Consider the following 21588-nt stretch of genomic DNA (forward strand, 5'->3'; position numbering starts at 1 on the left):
CTCTGTTTGGTTTGGGTGAGCCCCGTCCTCCTAAGGGAGAGTCCTGCTCGCCCAGGAGGATGAGCCAAGGGCAGGGTGAGCCAGAAAGCAGGGGGTTGGGGGGGAACAGAAGGAGAGAGGAGGCTCTCGGGGCTCACTGAGAAGGGGCCAGTTTTGTGGAAGTGCGGGCTAAAATGGAATGAGTGACTGCACTTAAAATCAAAAAGGAGAGTTAGTAGCTTTTCCAGATTAAGGGAAGAGGCAGATGAAGACAAAGCTGGAGGTCCTTGAATGCTGGCTAAGGGGGGGATTTTACCAAGAGCCTTGCTTGTCTCCCCTCAATAATTATCTGTGGGGTTTTTGAGTATGGTCATGATTGAGTGAAAGCAGTAGGTGGATAAGAGAACAGAGGGAAGCCTGGAGTAATGAGGTCCCAGAATACCAGGGAGTCCCCCGTAATGTTCCTATCGCCCCTCATGTCTTTGCGAGGGTTCTAGATGGAGACCCCCGCCCTGTAGCTGCGTAGGCAGCACCCACTCCCCAAACACTGTCCCCAGGGGGATCCCGGGCCTTCCTGCTCCAGTCTCCCTAACCAAATATGTCTCCCCTAACGGGACTATGAGCCATGTTCAAATGCATTCCTGCCGTCTCTCAGGAACTTTGATAAGTGGAACAAGAATGCCAGCTGCCTTTTCTTCTGCCGTCCCGAGGAGCCGGACCCCCGTGCTGTGGGGCCCGTCTGGTGCGCCGAGCTAGCAGCACTATTTCTGACCAGCCGGGGTGCCCCGGACTAATTTTACACTTCCAGAGTTACTGCCATTTGATCTTCCTCCTTTCTTTGATAACAGTTGTCAAGGCACGGGTTTGAATCTGTTTCAAACAATGTGCTCAAATAACGAAGTTTCCATTTTAAGCTGCTAATCTCAAATTGACACCTCCAAGGAGAGCCAGAGGCCCCAGACCGAGGGGCTCGGCCTCCGGCGAAGGGGGCACCTTGTGGGGAGAGGGGAGGTGCCTTTGGTTTGGATTTCACAAAAGCTGAGCTAGGGCGGGAGACCCTCCGGCAGAGGCTCCAGTAGGAACTTAGGCATCAGGCAACCTCAGAACGCTCGGCAGACAGGAGTGCAGCAAGGAGCCAATAATGGCTTCTCACACCCCGGCTCCTCTTGGCTCAGACATCCCTCTCAGAGCAGATTCTGGAGCTGGGCTTTACCATGGGAAGCCCTTGGGCTGGCCAGGGAGCCCCCCCCCACAAGACTGAACCAGGGTGGGACAGCCGATGGGGAACGGGCCTAACCAGTCTTTTTGGTTTTTCCTCCGCAGCCCCTATAACAACAGCGTTGTTTCCTTGGCTAAAGAAATCCTCGAAATAGTCAGACGCCAAAAATGAAGGCGACCAGGAAGGTTGTCCAGCAGCGCCAGCCCCTGGGTCTGGAGGACAGGACCTGGCCCTCTGATCGCCAGCTGCATTTCCCGGAATCTGGTTCCAGCGGTCAGTTCCAGCACTGGTGGCCCACGGCCATCTCTTTGCCTCTGGGCCATCACAGATGGATCCAGAAATTATTCTGCTCGTTTTTAAGGGAACGTGCCATCAAATACAGTCACCCTCTGAGGACCACTTGGCATTGTTTGCCCCATGAAACATGAGCAAATAAAAAGTCGGGTTGGCAATAGCCTCCCCCTCCCCCCTGGTATAGAGTCTGAGATCTTCCTTCTCTGGGGACAGGGGCCAAGGCAGGGTCGGGCCTCTGGAGCCTTTCTCCTCCTACTTGTTCTTTCTGGGAGAGACAGATTCGAGGAATCCTGGAGAATGCCGAGTTAGATGCGGCTAAATGCCTGGGCGGGGGTGGGTGGAAAGAGGGGGCACCTGGCCCAAAGGGAGTCCCAACTGCCAGAGCCAGGTCTGCCAGCTTCTGGCCCGGCAGCTTCAAGTACGTGCGCATGCGCGCACACACACATATACCCCATACACAAGACTTGGGGGGGGGGGGGTTAAGTGGGGTGAAAAGGATCATGCACCTCCTTCACCCATGATCTTAACCCAAGAGGACACTGAAATTATCTAAACACCTAGAAAACAAATGGTCCTACCATCAAAGCATCTTTCAGTACAAGAAAACTATGGGAAAGTTTGTGAACCAGAAACATTTCCAGCATGAAATCAATCAGCTGATGGCTTTCTCAAGCTAGCCTCCCATGCCCTTCATTCTACAATGAGGCCCGTAAGCAGGCCTTTTCTGGAGGAAGCCAGATAGTAGGACGTCATAAATTTGAAGTTTATATATGACTTATAACAACAAGCTGTCTCTTGTTAATGTTTTAATAGTCTATTACTGTCACCTTGGGCAAGTCACTTCCTTAAGTTAATTTGTTGTGCAGGTCATATGTAAAAGACTTCCTCAAGCCTTAAAGCATTCCATAAAATGTGAGTTATTCAAGCTATTTCCATCACTATGACCCTCTATTTTACAAGAGTAAAATCCCCATGATTAGCATTTCATCCTCTTGATTTCTTGAATAAATAAGTGCTGTTTGGCATAGCTGGTAAATTATGTAATTAGTGGTTTTATTTAAAAAAAAAATGATTTTTTAAACATACATAACTTAGACTAATCTTCTTGCAAAAAAATCAAAGCTAGCTTTTGAGTTCTGCTGCCCATCCATGGCTCTCAAACAGAGTAGGTGGTACTCCAATAGGCGAGTTCCAACTATGACAGCTGTGTCAACAGAATGAAGTCATGTGATTAAAAAACAAAAAAAAAAAACACCCTAGCTTTTTGGTTCTCTGACCATCTCGTTCTTGTAGCGCTGTGCGTGTTTGCCCAAGCAATCTAAACACAGGGAAGTTCATGCCATTTGGGTGGGCTTAGACAAATTATTGGGCTATGTTGGCAGACTGGCTTCGCTATCTGGCACAATACCAGATATTGGTAAAATATAAGATAAGAGACTAAAATAGTAGCGTTACACCCTAATCAATGATAGCACCAACTTAACTACCTATTCTTCTTTTGGAGGGAGAAAAGACGCAACAGAGGCTTGCACAGCCAACCCTTTTGCCTTCACTCGATAACAATGCATGTGTGCCAAAGGGCAAACATCACTTACCACAGCATTCAACAGGCTAAAAACTGAGGTATGAGAGCTACTTATTGAGGCAAAAAAAGGTTTTCCTCTAAAGAAACAAGGTAACACAGCAGAATGAATTAAAAGTTTTCTTTAATTCTGAACCATTAATATAACTGCATTTTGTCTTGGAAGCATCTGTATCACAGCAGGTTACAACAACTTTGGGATAAAAGGCAACTGGTAAACTGTCCAATACAAGGTTTCAAATAACAGTTCTTACTGGCCCCTACCCAGACATATCCCAGATAAAATTTTTGATCAAAAACATGAAATAGATCCACCTGCTTATTTTAAGCATATTAAAAAGGAAACTAATCGGACCATTTCTATTTGTCTATTTTATACAAAAAGGCTACACAATGTTACACTTTATTCAGAATACAATTAGAGTGATTATGAATTAGTTAGTGTTCTACACCATTACTCGATCCTTAAAAATCAGAAATTGCTGTAGCAGTATCACTATAACTTAACACTACGAGACTTAAAAAACTAACAGTTACTGCCCCCAAAAAAAAGAAAAAAGGAAAAGCTACTGTCAAAGCAAGCAAAGTCAGTACCATTACAGAGATTAAAAAAAATAATTTTAACAAGCAAGGCTAGGGTTTGATAAATTCCATCTCGTGATCCATTCTTGTGCATCTTCATTTCTTGAGTCACTCCCAAAATCCATTGGTATTGTTACTCCTCGACCAAAAAGGACCAAAACAAAAAGCTTACTTCAAGTGTTCCCATAGGAAACTCAGCGTGGTTAGTGTGTCAGGCACTTTCTGAGATGCCAGCCCACCCCTCGAGCCCTCTCAGCAACTCTACAGGCCAAGCACAATGCAAGCTCACTCAGACAAGACAGCTGTGTAGAAAGAGAGAGGCTGCTATTAATGTTTAAAACAGCAAATGTCACCCATGAGAGTCCATTGCAAAATGCTGTGGTACAAGACACTGAAGGACCATGTAATGACCAGAAAATCGAGAACACTCAAAGACATGCCCTTCAAGGTACTTTGCTACTGCAGCAGTCACAAATACACTGAAATCACTCCCTCCCTACCAAGTGAATCCACACAGAGGGGTCTGTAGGGGGACAGTATTTCACCCAAATGTATAACTTCTTACCTAAAGGATGATTTACAGGTCAGTATCGAACCAAGCCAACTGATTACTGTCACCTGGAGGCAACCCATCCATAAGGTCCTGGGCATGTCCCAGATCTGGAAGCCCATCAACTGGGTAATCAGCACCTGGGTGGTGGCCACCCATTTCATGTTCCATCATAGGGTCCATACCCAAGGCATCCTGACCATAGCCACCAGAGTGGAAAGAACGATAGCTAGGATCTAAGAAAGCAACAAAGGGAAAGGAGGAGAAAAAACAACATTCATGCTCAGATTAATGACATCCAAAGGCAGGAGATTATCAGTCTGGGAGCAGTATTTATGAGCTTTCTAGTAATTTGTAGCTCAGCTAAGTTAGCACTGTAGTGACTGGTTTTTAGCAGTTTCAATGTTCTGAATGGGACAGTCTTGTAATGTGGCTGTATCCCAAGTGCCCAGACATGTTCTGAGCAGCAACTTGATTTCCAAAATAGGTGGTGGGGAAGGAGAGGAAAGGGACAGAGAACCCATTATGGCACAAGTTACTGGAAAGAATTTTCACTTTTTTACTAGGGGGGATCCCTACAGGCTACTGAAAACTTGGTCTGCTCTTCAGAATTTCCAGACAAATCTTTGTGGCTGCATATTGATCTCTCTTCCCTCCGAGAGGGGGAATTTTCACATTTCATTCTATCCCCCAAAACAACACACAGAAACACTATGAAAATCTTATCTTTAAATCCTTTTATTCCTCTTTAAAATACAGAATACATTTAACCTGACAAACTCTTGACTGAATTAACTTGATATTAAAACTTTTAGAAAAAAATAATGAAAAGATTGGTAATTTAATCTCTTAAAATGTTAACTTGATTCCTTCTCCACTAACAACCAATAGTTGAAGTAGTTTTTAAAAACAATGAAATCAAGGTCAATTACTACCAAGAGTATATCGAATCATCTAAACACCTGAGCACTGTAGGCATATTTTTGTCCATTTCTCCCTTCCCAATGTGCTTAAAGGGGCACCAGTGCTGTAAGGCTTTGACTTGTTTATGGTCATTGTACTTAGTAAGAGTGGACAGAATAGTAATATCCTGCTGCCAAAACACTAAGCAAAACAGCATGTAATCAATATATTTAATCTGCTATTCTCTCACTCAAATTAAGTGGCTAGCTCAGACACACTGAGGGATGGGGGTGGGGGGAGTTTAAGTTATTTGAAACAGTTCTTTTGGATTAAGGATTGGGAATTTAGCTTGATTTGAAATTTGTCAAGTAACATAAGACACACATACCATCTGGACGATAACCAAGGGGTTCTCCTTGGGCACCGATATCAAGTCCAAGATCAGCAGTCTAAAGGAAAAGGCAACAACAAAAAAGACAAAAAACAAAAACACCATCTCTTACTACATGCCTAATAGAAAAAGTTTCAACTAGAAAAAGTCACTGCCCTAGTGAATTTCAAGGCTCAAGTAGCACTGTAACACTCCCATCTCTATGTAATGGTTCTAAAGAGGCTGACTTAAAAATCTGGGTGTTAGCACTTTTCAAAACAGGTTTCTGAACCATAGAAGTCTTTCAAACCAGTTTTTTTTAAGGACTACAGCAAAACAAATAGGAGATGAACGAATAAATAAAAACATAAATAAGGTTGGGATTTGGCATTCAAAGCCCTTCTCCCCGCAGCATGCCCCAGTGGTCTGTGCTCTCCCCACACTACTCTGGACGGACTTGACCACGTGCCTGCAGAAGCAGGGACCGTCTGGGGTCTGAGGACGCCAGGGCTACACTACCTCATTCCAAGTCATTGGTTCGGTCCTGAAGAGGGAGCTGGTCAGCTCGACAGAAAGACGCTTCTTGTAGTCCTGGGGCTTGTCCTCGGACATCCGGAACAGCACGGCAGCGGCATACGTAGCTGGGGAGAGGAGCAGAGCTTCCCTCAGGCCCCGGGCCGGCTCCCAGAGAAGCTCTGGGCCCACTCACCTGCGCCCACACTCACCCACGCCCTCGTTCCTTGAGTGCAGTAACTCCGTCAGGGGAGCGGTGGCTCCCTCGGCCTCGATGGCCTCAGCGGCCTCCTTGTCTTGGGCCAGCTCACAGAGCACCCCGGCAGCCACTCTCTGGATGTTCTCAATAGGGGAATACAGCAACTGGGGGGAGGGAGAGAAGCATGGCGCTCTGACATCTGCCCCTGACCAGGACACAGCCCCCGTGCGTCCCTCAAAAGGGGACCAGGGCCACGAGACCTACCTGCACAAACAGTGGAATGGTGTTCAGGCCCCTGATGACGATCCGGTTGTGGACATCTCGCGCCAGGATGTGAAGGGCGCCAGTGCAGCCCTCCACGATCTCCTCCATGCGCACTCCCTCCTAGGGAAGAAGGCAGAGCTCATAGGGGGCTGCTCACTAAATGCTCACCAAGAACCTGCCCTCAAAGGAAAGGAGCCAACTCTTAGGCATCTCCTCTTGGAGATCATGTGAAGGATGATAGGCTCTCCTAATTCAGCAGACTAGCTGAGATACTAACCAAAAGCCATTGTATTACAACATATTTTGCACACGTTAAAAAATTATTCACTCCTCTTAGAAGCTGGCTTTGCCAGAGAGCAATGAGCAACATGTACGGACTCTGACAAACCACAGAAAGCAGAGGGGAAAAAAACATGCAAATCTTATGAACAATATAATCCCTTCTCAAACTGTTTCAATTGTTCCTAACATTCTACCTCTCCACACACTTTGGGATGCTCCACATTGTAATGGAAAAATTAAATATGTCAATAGCATACATTCATTATAACTAAATTTGACTAGACTGAAAATACTTATTCTGAATTTGTTATCGAGCTTGTGCAATGTGCTGATTGAGTTTATCAATGGATAAGAGGTCCCAAAACTCTGGAATGATTTATGTCATTAGGAATCTGTTTTTGCTTTTTTAACTTTTTAGTAGCATCTATAAAAAAAGTTTCCGTAGCTAAGTCATTGGGAATGTCTTTCCCCCAAACACCCACATACCAAACCCTTCAGAAGAGACCAAAAGGTCAAAAAGGACTATTTAGGACCCTAGAATCCTAGATCTACAACTGAAAGACTTTGGAGTTCATCTAAGCTTAATTCACAAGGAAGATAAATGACATGCCCATGGTCATACTGGCACTAAAGGTGTAAAGAGACAAATGCTGAACCCAGGTATATATACTCTATCGTACAGATGAAATGACAAAGTTGAAGTAAAACATAAAATTCTAGTAAAATGTCATCTAAATTAAGAACTTGCGATCTATTTTCCCTAAAGTCCTTCTTAAAACTGCATGTTTGTTTTCATATAAAACTTAGTCAAGAAGCAGATTTAAATCATTTTAGAAAAAAATTTAAGGATCTTGATGGAATTTGGAAGTTCAATCTTGGCATTAAAGAAATCAGAGACCTGTTTAGAAAGGCTCATTTGAGAAGGATGGAGGGTGAAGACCTCACACTTGACAGCAAAGGACTAGGTATAGAACAGAGCCCTGTGGTTGCCCATCTAGTTCATTTTTTCCACTTGCTTATTATTGACTCAAATCATACCGATTTTTAAAAATGTCCTTCCGTGAACGTTATTTAGGATTTGGAAAATACCTTTCAAATGGCAGATGTTTCTAAAAGACAATAGCCTTTGGAAGCTTAGAGAATGAAAAATGCAGGATAAAATTATATTAACTTATTGTTACTCAACTATTTAAGGATGACCTATGATCTTTGGCCTTCTTATTCTGCTTAACATTCAGGCCACTTTATTACTAATTTGTTTCTTCTTTGGAGAGAAGTAATATATTCTTAAGTAGATTAAAAAAAGAAAGAAAAGCCAATTAAAGAAGATTCTGAGTACAGTAGTTCCTATTAAGATCTAAGACTCAGAGCTAAAAATAGCTTTGTCCAACCCCTTTAATTTAACTTACTTCCCCCTAAGGTCAGAGAGGTTAATAGCAATAAAAGATTTGAACCCAAGCTCTTCAACTTCAAATTCAACATTCTTCCCATTTTCCCCACAAAGCCACCCCATCAGAAACATAGAAAAACTGACATGTGACTGCACAAGGATTTTTTCCCTTTGAAAAAAAGATAAGTAGTATGGAGTTTTATTAGTTTATCTGGGGTTTTATTCTTTGTTTTAATCAAATGTTTAAGCACCTTTTTTTTGGGGGTGGGGGGGTGGGTAGTTAAGTTTAAAGTTTACAAACCACAAACTGTTGCTGTGTTCCACCCATTGAAGTCCGGCGCTGGGTGTCCTGATGTGCTCTCACCAACAATTGAACTAACCGGGGAATTGCACCTTGCTCACGTAAAGGTGCGTGATTCGCTGGGCAAAGGGCAAGATTTCGGATGAGACCAACAGTTGCCTGTGAAAAAGGAGATTAAAGAAATTGATTAACAAATTAACTTTGTATGTTTACCCTTAAGTTTCCTACCACCTCCAAGACCTAGAACTAGTAAAATAAATAAATAAAATCAGCAATTGCTCAATAGGTACACGTTTAAAAACAAAAACAATCTAAACCCCTTTGAGGTCTAACAGTACCAGTCACCCCGACTAGCTTATTTTAGAAACTATGAAGAATCAAGTTCTTACACCTGTAAGAGTAGAACATTGCAAAGAGCCCTTTTCTATGGCACTCATTAAAGGGCTTTATTCTTCACAACTAGCCTGTGAGGTAGGTAATAAAAGTCTTATCACCAATTTACTGACAAGGAGACCAAAGCTCAGGGTAAATAAGCAAACTCATCCTTGGCCACATCACTAGGAAGTAGAGCAGCCAGCCAACACGTCTCCTACTAGACAAGCTTTTCACAGTCCACACAACATTGTTACCTGGTTCTCATAGCCCTAAAATGAGGTAGGCAGACGAGGCTAAATCATAAATGGCAAAAAAGGCTCAGGGTTGGACAGTATAGCCAAGACTGGAAACGAGAGTTTGGGATAGCCTAGTATACCATTATATGCCATTCTATTGCTTACAATTCAACTAATCAACACAATAAGCATTCTCTCTGTGCAGAAGCATCAGCTGATATGTTCCAGTCATTTACCTTTATCAGCGGCCAATGTGATGGCGGATGTAAGAGCTTAACCACCACTGGGAGTCCATAATGGAGGCGGACGGCGTTCTGCGCCATCTCAGCCTCCTGGTGTCTGCTAGTCAAATGACGAAGTGCACAGATGGCAGGTTCAGTGATATCCTCCCTATCACCAGCACGAAGAACAGTGCGAACGAGGGCTTCAATTCCACCAACTTGGCACACCATCATCTTGTTCTTATAGTTATTGCAAGTGAGGTTAGAAAGGATGCCAGCAGCACAGGTGACAACATTTATATCATCTGAGCCTAAAAGCTGAACCAGAGTCCCTAGAAGACCTTCCATTCCTTCCTATGGAAATATAAAAAAATAAAAAAAATAAAAAATCAAGACACTTAGTCTATCAATCAAGAAGCTACAACTCTATCACTCTCTAACAAAGAAATTACCTGTTTAGTTGCAGCATCTGAAAGATTCCTAAGAGTCCAGAGACAATTCTGTACGAGACGCTGACTTGGATCTGTAAGGTGAAGTCCTAACGCTTGCATCCCACCTTGAAAATAAAAATAAATTTGCTGATCTTCAAGAATTTACTATTTTCCCTGCTGAATGTTAGTAGGGGACTTGAGTGACTAAATTAGCAGTCTTCCTTTGAGCAAATTATACCCTTTCCCAAAGTCCCCTAACTCTACACCCTCTCAAGAGAGATGGCTTATCTCTTCCCATCTCCTTTTGGGAAAAAAAAAATCATCTCTTCATTTAACATCTATTGTCTTGTCTCCACGCTAAAATACTTTCCTCTAGTGAGTGGGCTCACTGTCTGGCTTCTTGTATATTTCTGAAAATATTCAAAAGTTTTCAGTATCTTATTTGTGAGCAAGAATAAAGAAGATCAAGAAAAACAAAGCATGAATTTTTACAAACAGGAATATTTTGCATAGTGCCAGAGGACCGGATCCAATACAACAATAACTTTAGAACGCTCTGAAAGAATGCTGTCAGATTCAACCTTTCTGGATAATAATTTGTAATTATGCAAATAAAGTCATTCAACTAGATGTTCTTGGACTTGCAAACTAAGGAACATCCAAATATACTGTGATATTACGATTTAGATAACAGTAGCATTATGTGAGAGAAAAGATGAGTATGGGAAGACTTGTATAAAGAAAGGAAGAATCTCAAGAATAAAATCAGCAATGATTATAATTATGTAAATGATAATCCTAAAAAGCAACCAAATTGTTAAATCATAATGAATAATATCCATCCTGGAAAACAAATAAGGAAAACAGTCCCCTCTCAGGTAGAGGTGGTTGGGGATGTCAGGGTACATACTGTCAGATGTGGGTACTGATAAACAACTGTGTCAACTGATTTGGCTTAAATGGTTTGCTTTGTTATAAGCAAGAATTTAAAGAGTAAGAGTTTAAGGGAAAACATAAAAAACAAAACAATAACAGTTGTCTAAAACAACAGTGCAGAAATCCTGCCCAGATTGTGTTGGCTACAACATACTTACCAGCTTCCACGATAGCCGGTTTGTTACTAGAGCAGACTGACAACACTTTCAGTACTCTACTTGTGGTCCATAGGAGTTTTTCATAAGTATAAGTCCTCATTATATTTACCAGAGCCTGGGGCCCACCACTAGCCAAAATGATCAGCTAAAAAAACAAATACGGAGTTTTAATTGAAGAAGACTACTATGTATATGAAAATTTAAGTTCAGCTGTGATCCTATAGAAAGCTGAAAACTATCTTGCAACTTATCTAAATAAGGGTCCTGTCTTTTTTTTCCATGGTCTTCTCTAACTGCTACTAAATCAATTACTTCTGACATTTTATTTTCTCCACATCATATAACACTAAGCTACTTTAATTTAGATCCAGAATATACCATAACATGAACTTTTTAACTCTTTACTTTTATTAGGAATCATTGTTACATTTTCTTACACACACATACACACACATGTGCGCATGCGCGACATCCTAAGGCATCACCCTTCTTGGTCATACTCACTACTCAAAATTAAAAGAGGTATTATCAACCAAAAATATGCCTAGACCTAGAGATGAAAAAAATTTGTTAGATATGGTTGATTTTTCTGTGATGTAAGGGAGTAGAAGTGATGGTGATCAATAGTATTTTGGGGCATATTAAGACAAATACAATAAACACAAAAGCAAGTATGTAGGTACTGATATGCTCTTCCAAGACTTTGAATCTTCCGTCACATCAACAAATTCTATCAGGTATAATTTGTTCGGTTCCTATCTAGTCTAGGGATTTTATCCTCTTATCCTCACAGCCTACATGTCCCCATATGAAGCATTAAGGAAGTCAAACTTACTTTGCTTTCCTGATTGCCATAAGCCAAAATCTGAAGACAGTCTGTTGTGATAGCCAAGAACTTAACGTTTGTTTTATTGAGCAAAGCAACCATTTTCTGCAGTCCACCAGCAAGACGCACTGCCATTTTGGCTCCTTCTTGATGTAATAAAAGATTGTGGAGAGTTGTGATAGCATAAAACAACACAGAGTCCACTGGGGAGCTGAGAAGAAAACAAAATCTATCAGTATTCTTAGATCAACCACTCTCTAGTTCTTTCCCTCTCCATTCACAAGCATTTGCTCCCAGGTTGCCTTACCCAAGCATTTTCACAAGGGCAGGAATGCCCCCAGACTTAAAGATAGCCAATAAGCCTTCACGGTGATGGGAAAGATTGTGCAGTGTTCCAGCAGTACAACGTGCTGTTTCTACATCATTTGTATTTTGCATGGTGCGCACAATAGCAGACACCATCTGAGGAGAGCGCATTATGGCGTGTCTGGAGGCTTCTTTCTTAGATAGTTGGTGAACCATAACTGCAGCCTTATTAACTACCACCTATAATAGAACATAAAAGAATACTGTTTTGTTCCTAAAATACTTTGACAGGCAGCAAACTTAGAACAAATCACCTGATTCTTGAGCATAGTGATTAATCTCAGAATTACATTGTTCTGTGTTTTCTTTTCACAACAGCCTAGAAGGGAAACATCCGCCCTTACCTGATCCTCATCATTCAGCAGTTTAGTCAATTCAGGAATTGCACGAGTGGCCAGCTCGGCATCATCCTGGTAATTGATCAAATTCACCACAGCATGCTTTAGCATCTGGGAAGGTTCAGCCAGACGCTGAACGTTAGTTGGGTGAGCTGCATCAAACTGAGTGGATGGGATCTGCATGCCCTCATCCAAGGTTTCAGGGAACATGGCAGCTCGAACTCTCTGTGCTCTGGTCATGGCGTACTGTCCATCAATATCTGGAAAAGTTAAGTCAAAACTCACTATTCACAGCTGAAAATTCAACCTGATCAAGTAAGACAAAGTTCAAGTCCCAACAAAAAAGAATCCTCTTTTCCTTCACTCCAAAATTTAAAATCACTGAAATTGTTACACTTTCCACCTTTAATTAACTGAACAAGCCCCACTCCATTCACAAAACACCTTAGCTTTACTTACCAGCTACCTGTTCCTGTGTGAAAGACTGAGAAAATCCCTGTTCCCATTCATATAAGACTTGGGTGGTATCCACATCTTCCTCCTCAGGATTTCCTTTGCCACTCAGGGAGGGAGCTGTTGTTGTGGCACCAGAATGGATTCCAGAATCAAGGTAAGATTGTTGCTGCCAGTGGCTAACAGCTGCTTTTCTATCTGGCTCCATCGCCATGTCTAATTCCATCAAGTCAGCTGGAAAAAATGAAATAGTAAAAAAAATTACAACTACTTAAATGTTTTATTACAAATACAGAAATTATTTGTGATATGGCTCATTGAAATTTTTTTTCCCCAGAAATAAAGTCTGATCTGAAAGATAGCCAAGGAAAATAGAGTAATAGCCAGGATCAGCTCAGTGATGACGTGTTAAGTCCTTGGGGGACCACCTAACAGTTACTCACTGAATCAATGGAAGAATGGCACTGCATCCAGGCTCCAGAAGCAGTCATCCAGACTGTATTCCTGCTGGTGGCTTGTTTGTTTGCTATTTCACCAAGCCATTAGTACTGGTCAGCAGAAAATGGAGCAAAAGGCAGCCTGACAAGTAAGCAGGGAGAGAGGAAAGCAAGGGGATCTGAGCCAGACTGGGTTAGTGGCAACAAAGCAGAGCCCCAAATAGAGTGACTGAAGAAATTTATGATACAAACCTTGAGTGGCCATTGTCCTTGTGGTCTTTTCAGAATTGTGGTCTATTTTACGTCACAGACCCTAAAAAGTTAATTAAGTGCCATTAGAAATGTTTTTCAAAAGCAATTATGGTATAAAATTTAAACTGAAATTTTTTAAAGTAATAAATCAGTAATTATTTGTAAGTAATTATAAGTAATAACAACCCCTTTAGTCCCTTCACAAAAAGTGCTCATGAAATTAACCTAAACTATTCCTTTGTTTGATCAGATTTTCATTCAAACAAGCACTTCTCAACTCCCTAGGATACCTAGGAATCCCTTTCTAGGTACTAAGAGAACAGTGACAAAAAAAAAAAAAAAAAAAAAAAAAATACTGCCCTTAAGGAACTTCATGATCTATGGGGAAGGAGGAGGAGTGCCAAAGAAAGGTAAAGATAAAGGTAAAGATTCTCACCAGGAGTTGACATTTTTCCATTAGCCAATTTCCTTTCCTAATTCACTATAACATAAATCGATCTTTAACTAACTGGGATCTAGTGTGGCACACTGGAAAGAGCACTGCATTCAAGGATCACAGAGTTGAGATCAGTGCCCAATTTGGCTTCTTGCATGCCTCTAAACAACCATGGAGGTGGGGGTGGGGTGAAGGTCATTAAATTCCCTTCCTGCTCTAGACCCTCTGATCCTCCAAAATATTTAACCAAAGCAGATACTGATACCCACAAATCTAGTTCAGCAAATAACAATTACAACAGATGAGAAATACACATATACCCCACCATGTTAAAATATGTACTGAAAGTTGATGTTATGAAACCATTAAACTATGCTTATTTCATCATAAATCACAAGACAGGAACCATGCATAAAACTACTTCTACCCACAGTGGACAATGTTAATAGTGATTTATCAAATTAAGAAATGGGAACTCAAAATGGTTATCTAGTGTTTACATTGTTACTAGCTTGGTTACTAGCTTGGTTCCTTTTTTCCAGATTATATCAAACTTTTTGCTGTCTTGTTTTCTGTGCAACATGAAGTTGTACAATTTGCTTAATGAAGTTTTCCATTCCCTTTTCTAGGTGAAAATATATACTATAGAAACCAACTTTTAAAATACTTAAATCAATTTTAATTTGGCTTTAAAAAATCCTCCTGTTTGTTAAGAAACTCAAGCAGAATCAACAAGTTAAAATTATTGCAAAATCAGAGAAAGGTTAAATTGTGAAAATACGTGAACACAGCTGGAAAAGTTAAAGCCCTTTTGACTACTTAGTTTTCACACTTAAGTTAATTACTTTTAAACCATTTCCCCCCCTTCATTCACAACTTTGGCCCCAAAACTTCCTATATAAATTTACTCAATGGCAAATTATAATCAAGCATGGATAATATAATTCAAAAATAAGTCTTATAAAGAACTACCCTCAAAGCCAGATTCACTGCTTAGTCATGGAAATTTTATAGTACCATCTTTATATTGTTGAAAAAAGATAAAAACATTAGGCATAATATTAAATAGGTATAAAACATTTAATAATGTTCCAACAGTAACTTTGAAAAAATGTATTGCTATTATGTAAACATGAAATATACTTCCATACACCAAGCATTCTAAACTTCCCCACCCCTTAGAAGCAATTAAACAAAAATGCCCACGAGGGTGGTTTCAACAAATGTCACTCTTCCATTTCTAAGTTCAATGACTGTTAGTTACCATTTATTCTATCCAATAAAGGGGAATCTCTAAATTGCTCTCCTATTTTAAATTTTAAAACAAGTTAACATAAATATCATCAATGAAAAAAAAAAAATCACACTCAAACTTAGCATTTGTTTTTTTAATTTATGCATCACTTTCCCCTCACTCATCATGTTGAAGAGACCTACTGGAGCATTTACATCCCTTATCCCTACACCCAGGTATGTATTTTTACCACCAACAATTGGTACAGTGGCTGATATGTTGTAAGTGGCTTAATAAACGCTTGTTGATTGACATTTGTAAAGCATTTGCAATTAGTCTTACACGAATCACATCAGGTAGGCCCCTACAAGTATTATCTCTTTTGCAGATGAGGAAAACAGATTTGGAGAAATAACCCATCACTCCCTTACTCAGTTAGATATTAGAGTGAAAACTGAATTCAAGTGTTCCTTGAATTCTGCCCATTAATACAAATTCTCTCTGGATATTATTGTCTATATTTCTAATTTTGATTTCAAATTTGGCTTTTAGTCAACTATCTTTGTGTACAGACAAGTTTGCCATGCTAAGATGCCATAGAAAATCTGAGAAATTTCCAATTGGTTAACTTTCTCTTAGCTATACCCAATCCTGCATAGGTTTTCTTTATTCTCCCCATTTTCTATCACTTAGTAACTTTATTCCAAATCATTGGGGAACATTTTCTTTTTTTCTCTTGGACTGCCATGGATTACTTAACCCAAGATCTGGATTCAATTCTGCACAAAAATGTCGATAAGAGGATCAGGGCATCATGCTGAAAATAGAATGCACCTGACAGTATTTCCCATGAAAATATTATTTAAGTGCAAAGGAGTTCTTAGTCATATTGTCAGTATAAATCATCTTTAGCAGCTAAATCTAGATTATTTCAAAACCACACCATTTTATTTCTATATTATACACTAACAATTCAACTATCTCCATATTTCTGCTTAGAAAAATCAACAAGTCAGTACTGAGTTAAGCAGTGGTTAAATAAGAGGGACATGAGATGACAATGAGTATGTAATTGCATATATTGTCAGTTATGTGCTGTTTAGTTTTTCTGACCTGTTTTTTTTGTTTCTTTTTTGGTTATAAGGGATGGCTTATTGACTAGCAGAAAGAACAAATGTTTCACAGATAATGAATCAAAAGATAAAAACAAAATATATTAATATGAATTAAAATTAACTGCAAGGCTCAGATTAAGAATCAAAAGATGACAATTTGGTAATCATTAATAAGTTATAGAAAAGACTATAAAATGCATCCATACACCTTCATATAAAACTCCATTCTAGAAATATTACATGCTACTGTTTCATCATCATTACATTTGCAACAGAGCAATAATACTTCAAACAAAGTGGTGTTCTCATTGTTTTAGGGATGTTAGTTTTTCCAAATATCTTTTGGAAGGGCTTATTAAGACTAGTAACAAAATAAAAAGCCAACCATTTCAGCAAATTCAAAAAAGCAATAACAGTCATCACTGGAAACTATTAGATCAAGAATAGAAATAAGTAAAATATAAGTAATAAAAATATTACAATAAATGAGGGATCTGGGCAAGATTCACCTCTATGCTCACAGACCTAATTTTACAGAATTAGACATTATGAACCAAAAAGATGAAGTAATTTGTTCATTGTCTTGTATTTACTTAGCAGCAACAATAGCAGACTAATGTAATGAAATGCTTATTAACTACATATATGGGATATAGAATATATATACATTTATCAATTTCCTGATATGAATCAAACCAATCAGCAAGTATTTAAGTGTTCATATGCCAGGCACTGTATATAGAGATGAAAATTAAAGTCTCTGCCCTCAGGAAACTTATATTCTTTAAGAACAGGTGTTTAACCTAAGTTATTTGACAATTGTATTTCATTAATTAGTTTCCTTTGTCATCCTATATCTCTTATGTATTTTAAAATGTTATAAGGAATCTTTAAAACATTTCCAAAAGGATTCAAAACACACTCAATACAGGAGAACCTCTACTATAGAATACAAAAATACATTTATATACATACTAAGTAAGAAGGTAATGGAGGGTTGGGAAGAAAGATGTTGTGAGTTAAGGGATAACTAGCTGCTAGGGAAATGAGGGAAGGTCTTATCTAAGTACCAGCCTTTGAGCTGAGGTTTGAAGAAAAATATGGATTTCAAGCAGCATATGTGCAAAGAAAGTACCTTCTAGGAAATTCATCAAAGACACTAAAATTTGCTGTTCGTGAGGAACAGCAAGAAGGCCACTTTGGGGGGACATTAGGAGCCCAGGAACAACACTGGAAAGACAGGTTAGAGCTACATTGTAACGAGTTTTAAATGCCAAAAGAGTTTTGATTCTAGAAAACTACTGAAATTCAGTCAATCATGATGAAACATCATCAGTGAACCCATGCTTTACCAACTGTCCCTTTAGGAGCTGTGTGGAGAATGAGTAGGCAATGGGAAAGACCTGAAGCAGGGAGACCAATTGGAAGGTTACTACAAGTATCCAGACAAGAGATGATGAAAGCTTGTACTAGGATGGTGGTGATGTTGTGGAGAAACAGAAATAGAGACACTCTGGTAAATGATTGGTTATGTGGGGAGAGTGAGGAATTCAGGATGCATACCCAAACTGTGAACTTGATAACTAGAAGGATGGTGGTGTCCTTGACCACCACAAATGAAGAAACTGGAAGAGGGGTTTCGAGGAGGATAAGGTTTTTGTTTTGTTTTATTGGCAGAGATCAGCTTTAGTCTAAACATGATGAGTTGAAGAAGCTTCAGAAATATTCAGTTCAAAACACCAAAAGACAGCTGGTGGTAAAAGATTGCAGTTCAGGTGAGAAACTAGAACTGGATATACAAATATTGGAGTTCTCTGCCAAGATTGTATTTGAACCCAATGAAATTTGATGAGGTCATATAAAGGAGATTATTTTGTACAGAGCTCTTGAATATATTACAAGGCATCAATGACACATGTAGTACAGCAAGTAAAATACACAGAAAACTCATTATTAAACTATAATTATCTTAACCCTAACCCTAAATGCGCGTCTCCCGACTCCAAACCCCTTTAAATACAAATACTGGAACAAAAAGCAGCATTCAGAGGGCTTTCTCTCATTACACATAATTAACAATACGTTATTTGCAACATTATTAATTACAATATAAGGGACAGCTAGATGGTGCAGTAGATGGAGCACCAGCCCTAAAGTTAGGAGGACCCAAGTTCAAATCTGGCCACAGACACTTAACACTTCCTAGCTCTGTGACCCTGAGCAAATCACTTAACCCCAATTGCCTCAGCAAGATAATAATAAAAAATAATTATAACAAATATATTAATAAGAAAGAACTTAAACCTACTATTCTCAAATTCTGTGTTTCACAAATTAAGAGGTTGTAGGGAGGAAAGGAGGGGAAGGAACAGAACAACACAAATGTACATCTCTCATCATTGTTGAAAGATGCCTCTAGTTTCACTAATGACTGATTATATTGTGTAGGACAGAAAATTCCTAACATTAAGTTGTTATTTTCTTATGCTTCCCTATTTACCAGTCAGTGTGTGTGGAGAGACAAGATTAGCTCTTGAGGCAACTTATTAATTATTAAAGCAACTTGATTTTTGTTGAGAATTCTGCAAATCCATTTTTAACATTCCAATCTACCTTTACACGTCTAACTTCTAGAATGAATTTTTACACCAACTCCTCCCAATAGTTCTCTAAAATTGTTACTGATTGTAAGTAGCCCATAGTCAATAAAATACTAAAAGTCAAATCCATAGATAATGTTAATTGGATTAACTGCAATTAATTATACCAGTTTTACCTGCTTCTTGTTTTAATCTTTCATATAAAGAGCAAAGGGAGAGAAAATGTCACTATCATATCTCTCTTCTATTCTAAGTCACAAATCTATCTTAAAAGAAGTAAGTAACATGGCAAAAGAAAAGAATAAACTCAGAACAGTATGGGAAAGATTAGTCCTGCCATTTACTATATTGCCATACTCAAATATAGGATTTAATTTCTCAACATCAATTTTATTACCTATAAATTATATTACTGATCTTATGGGATTGTTGAGAGCTAAGAAATCTATGTGGAAAGTGCTGTCAATTTAAAATGACATTGTTATTGATGTATCATCACCCCAAATTTGGAGTATCCTTAAGATGGGATTCCAACTCTGATTCTCCTGATTCCATGTGCATATATGCCTGACCCTAAGTAATGGTAGTGGTGGTGAGGAGGGGAGACAGTGAAAGAAAAAGATCAAACAAAAGGACCAGATTCAAGATGTCTCTGCTCTCTTGACCCTTATAATTGAAGGCTTCAATGGTGCCCTTCAAGTATTCAGGTTATGAATTCTTAAACCTAGCATTTTTGAACTTGTTTTTCTCATGTTTTGATAATTGTATAATAGCAGCTGACATTTATATAGTGCCTATTACCTGCTAAGCACTTTATAATTATCTCATTTGGTCCTCACAACAACTTTGCAGAAAAGGAAATCGAGGCAAACAGGTTAAGTGACAGGTTAAGCTTAGGGATACACAATCAATGTCTGAGGACACATTTGAACTCAGGGCTTCCTAAATCCAGTACTCTACTTACAATACCCCTAACTGCCTCCAAATTCCAATTTCTTTAATAATCATATATATTTTTTATTTCATGCATCTAAAAATATTATTCTAAAAGCAGGTTCATAGACTTCACCAGAATTTAGAAGGTTTTTAATACATCATATTCCAGTTTGCTGAAATTAGAATGAATTAAAATGTTGCATTCCTTGTATGCAAATTATAAATCATAATTTCACTAAATCAAGTTCAAGACTCCTAGTTTCCACTTGAACATAAAAGTTGGGACAGACCAAAAAAAAAAAAAAAAAAAAGAGATACACAGTGTGAGGTGAAAAAGTTGATGCAAATTCCAGACTTCCAGTTTCCACATTCAAATGTAAAAATTTGTGGCCAATATAAAAAAGGAAAAAAAAAAATATCAAACTGTGTCCCTGAAATGTAAATGACCCTAAATATGAGGTGTTTGAAACCCTTTCCAGGATCTTTCAGTGGTACTTTTAAAGCCATTTTTCAGAAGTCTCATTTTCTGACAAAGATCAAAACTAATGGTGATTGACCATGTTTTAGTTCTGAATGTCCTAACAATCATTTTAATCCTATAAGAAATTTAAATGCTCTACCTTTCTAAAAAGTTCCTTTTAAACGATTTTTAAAATTGGCCAACAGGCAGTTCTGATTAGTGCTACACAATACATTTTTCAACTAGCACGCAGGCATCAGATCTTAGATCTGATTCTGATTATTGCCTAAAAAGGGGGAAAAACTTAGTAATAATAATTACTAATTATTTCATGAGTAATAACACTACATAGAGATAAGAAAGTCTTTAGAATTCAATATAAATTCGGGTATAGGAAAATTCATATAATTATGTAGGTCAATAATATACCCAATAATCCCTTATTCCTTTGTAATATAAAACCCCACAATCAATTCTGTTTTTTTATAGGAGAAGAGTTGGTCAAGCCAGCAATTGAAAGATGTTTTTTAAGGTCTGAAAAAAGAAAAATATTATGATGTTTGGAGAACAGGGAAAGAGAGGATAGCAGAAACAAGGCTGGAAGAATAAAAGCACTAGTCAGAGCTACATAAATAGAGAAGCAAGGATAAGAGTAAGATAAGAATAAATCAAGTAGAACTGGAGCTGCCTAGAGCAATTTGGAGACCTTGTTTGGGCTCAAGTAAATTCCTTGTATTATGGAAGGGTTTAATAACTTGATGACATTACTGTGAAATGATGCACCTATGAGGAAAGCCTGTATATCACATCAATGAAATAATGGTAGAGATGTTGCTGCCACCAACTCTTTCCACATTACTGCTGATAATCCAGCAAAACTTCAATTTTGCCTTTACTTATTGATAACATAACTTATTTGAAGCAGTGTAGGCTGAGCATAGTATCCAGTATCATGACACTGTGGAATTTAATTACAATTCAACATTATGCCTAAGTGTAAGACACAGTAAGAGCAAAACAAAACATAAGCAGCCTCTATTTGCTCTCAAAAATTTATATTATAATGGTAGTAGATTAACATGCGGGATTTGGAGCAAAAAAGCAAAAATGATATACTCAGGCATGTCTTTTTTTTTTTTTTTTTTGGCGCAGAGGCAATTGGAGTTAAGTGACTTGCCCAGGGTCACATAGCTAGGAAGTGTTAAGTTTCTGGGACCAGATTTGAACTCGGGTCCTCCTGACTTCAGGACTGGTGCTCTATCCATTGCACCACCTAGCTGCCCCTAGGCATGTGTCTTATTAAGATTATTTTAGTAACTATTGAAGAGGAGAGGAAAGAGAATGGAAGCC

The 21588-nt window shown here is 38.9% G+C and overlaps 2 protein-coding genes across 8 annotated transcripts in view; one reads left to right on the forward strand and one right to left on the reverse strand.

Annotated features, from left to right (window-relative positions):
• The window catches only part of ULK4 (unc-51 like kinase 4), a 627906-nt gene extending 625986 nt beyond the window's left edge, over positions 1-1920 (forward strand). For 3 of the 5 annotated variants that reach the window (XM_031940057.1, XM_031940058.1, XM_031940059.1), the window contains exon 36: positions 1303-1918. In XM_031940057.1, coding sequence (XP_031795917.1) covers positions 1303-1369 — 67 coding nt within the window. In that variant the 3' untranslated portion in view covers positions 1370-1918. Of the gene's footprint in view, positions 1-1302 lie in introns of all 5 variants that reach the window. The other 2 variants (XM_031940060.1, XM_031940061.1) reach the window with 2 other exon arrangements.
• A 1260-nt stretch (positions 1921-3180) lies between these two features.
• The window catches only part of CTNNB1 (catenin beta 1), a 36844-nt gene continuing 18436 nt past the window's right edge, over positions 3181-21588 (reverse strand). Inside the window, exons 1-16 of one of the 3 annotated variants that reach the window (XM_031940066.1) lie at positions 13458-13509; positions 13212-13347; positions 12775-13002; positions 12322-12575; positions 11919-12157; positions 11621-11822; positions 10786-10930; positions 9713-9816; positions 9276-9614; positions 8429-8587; positions 6456-6575; positions 6205-6355; positions 5999-6120; positions 5498-5558; positions 4222-4442; positions 3181-3958 (exon numbers count right to left, since the gene is read on the reverse strand). In XM_031940066.1, the coding sequence (XP_031795926.1) occupies positions 4234-4442; positions 5498-5558; positions 5999-6120; positions 6205-6355; positions 6456-6575; positions 8429-8587; positions 9276-9614; positions 9713-9816; positions 10786-10930; positions 11621-11822; positions 11919-12157; positions 12322-12575; positions 12775-12994 (2325 nt within the window). In that variant the 5' untranslated portion in view covers positions 12995-13002; positions 13212-13347; positions 13458-13509 and the 3' untranslated portion in view covers positions 3181-3958; positions 4222-4233. Of the gene's footprint in view, positions 3959-4221; positions 4443-5497; positions 5559-5998; positions 6121-6204; positions 6356-6455; positions 6576-8428; positions 8588-9275; positions 9615-9712; positions 9817-10785; positions 10931-11620; positions 11823-11918; positions 12158-12321; positions 12576-12774; positions 13003-13211; positions 13348-13457; positions 13519-21588 lie in introns of those variants that run through there. The other 2 variants (XM_031940065.1, XM_031940064.1) reach the window with 2 other exon arrangements.

The sequence above is a fragment of the Sarcophilus harrisii genome, chromosome 5 (assembly GCF_902635505.1).
Source record: "Sarcophilus harrisii chromosome 5, mSarHar1.11, whole genome shotgun sequence".
Lineage (NCBI taxonomy): Eukaryota > Metazoa > Chordata > Mammalia > Dasyuromorphia > Dasyuridae > Sarcophilus > Sarcophilus harrisii.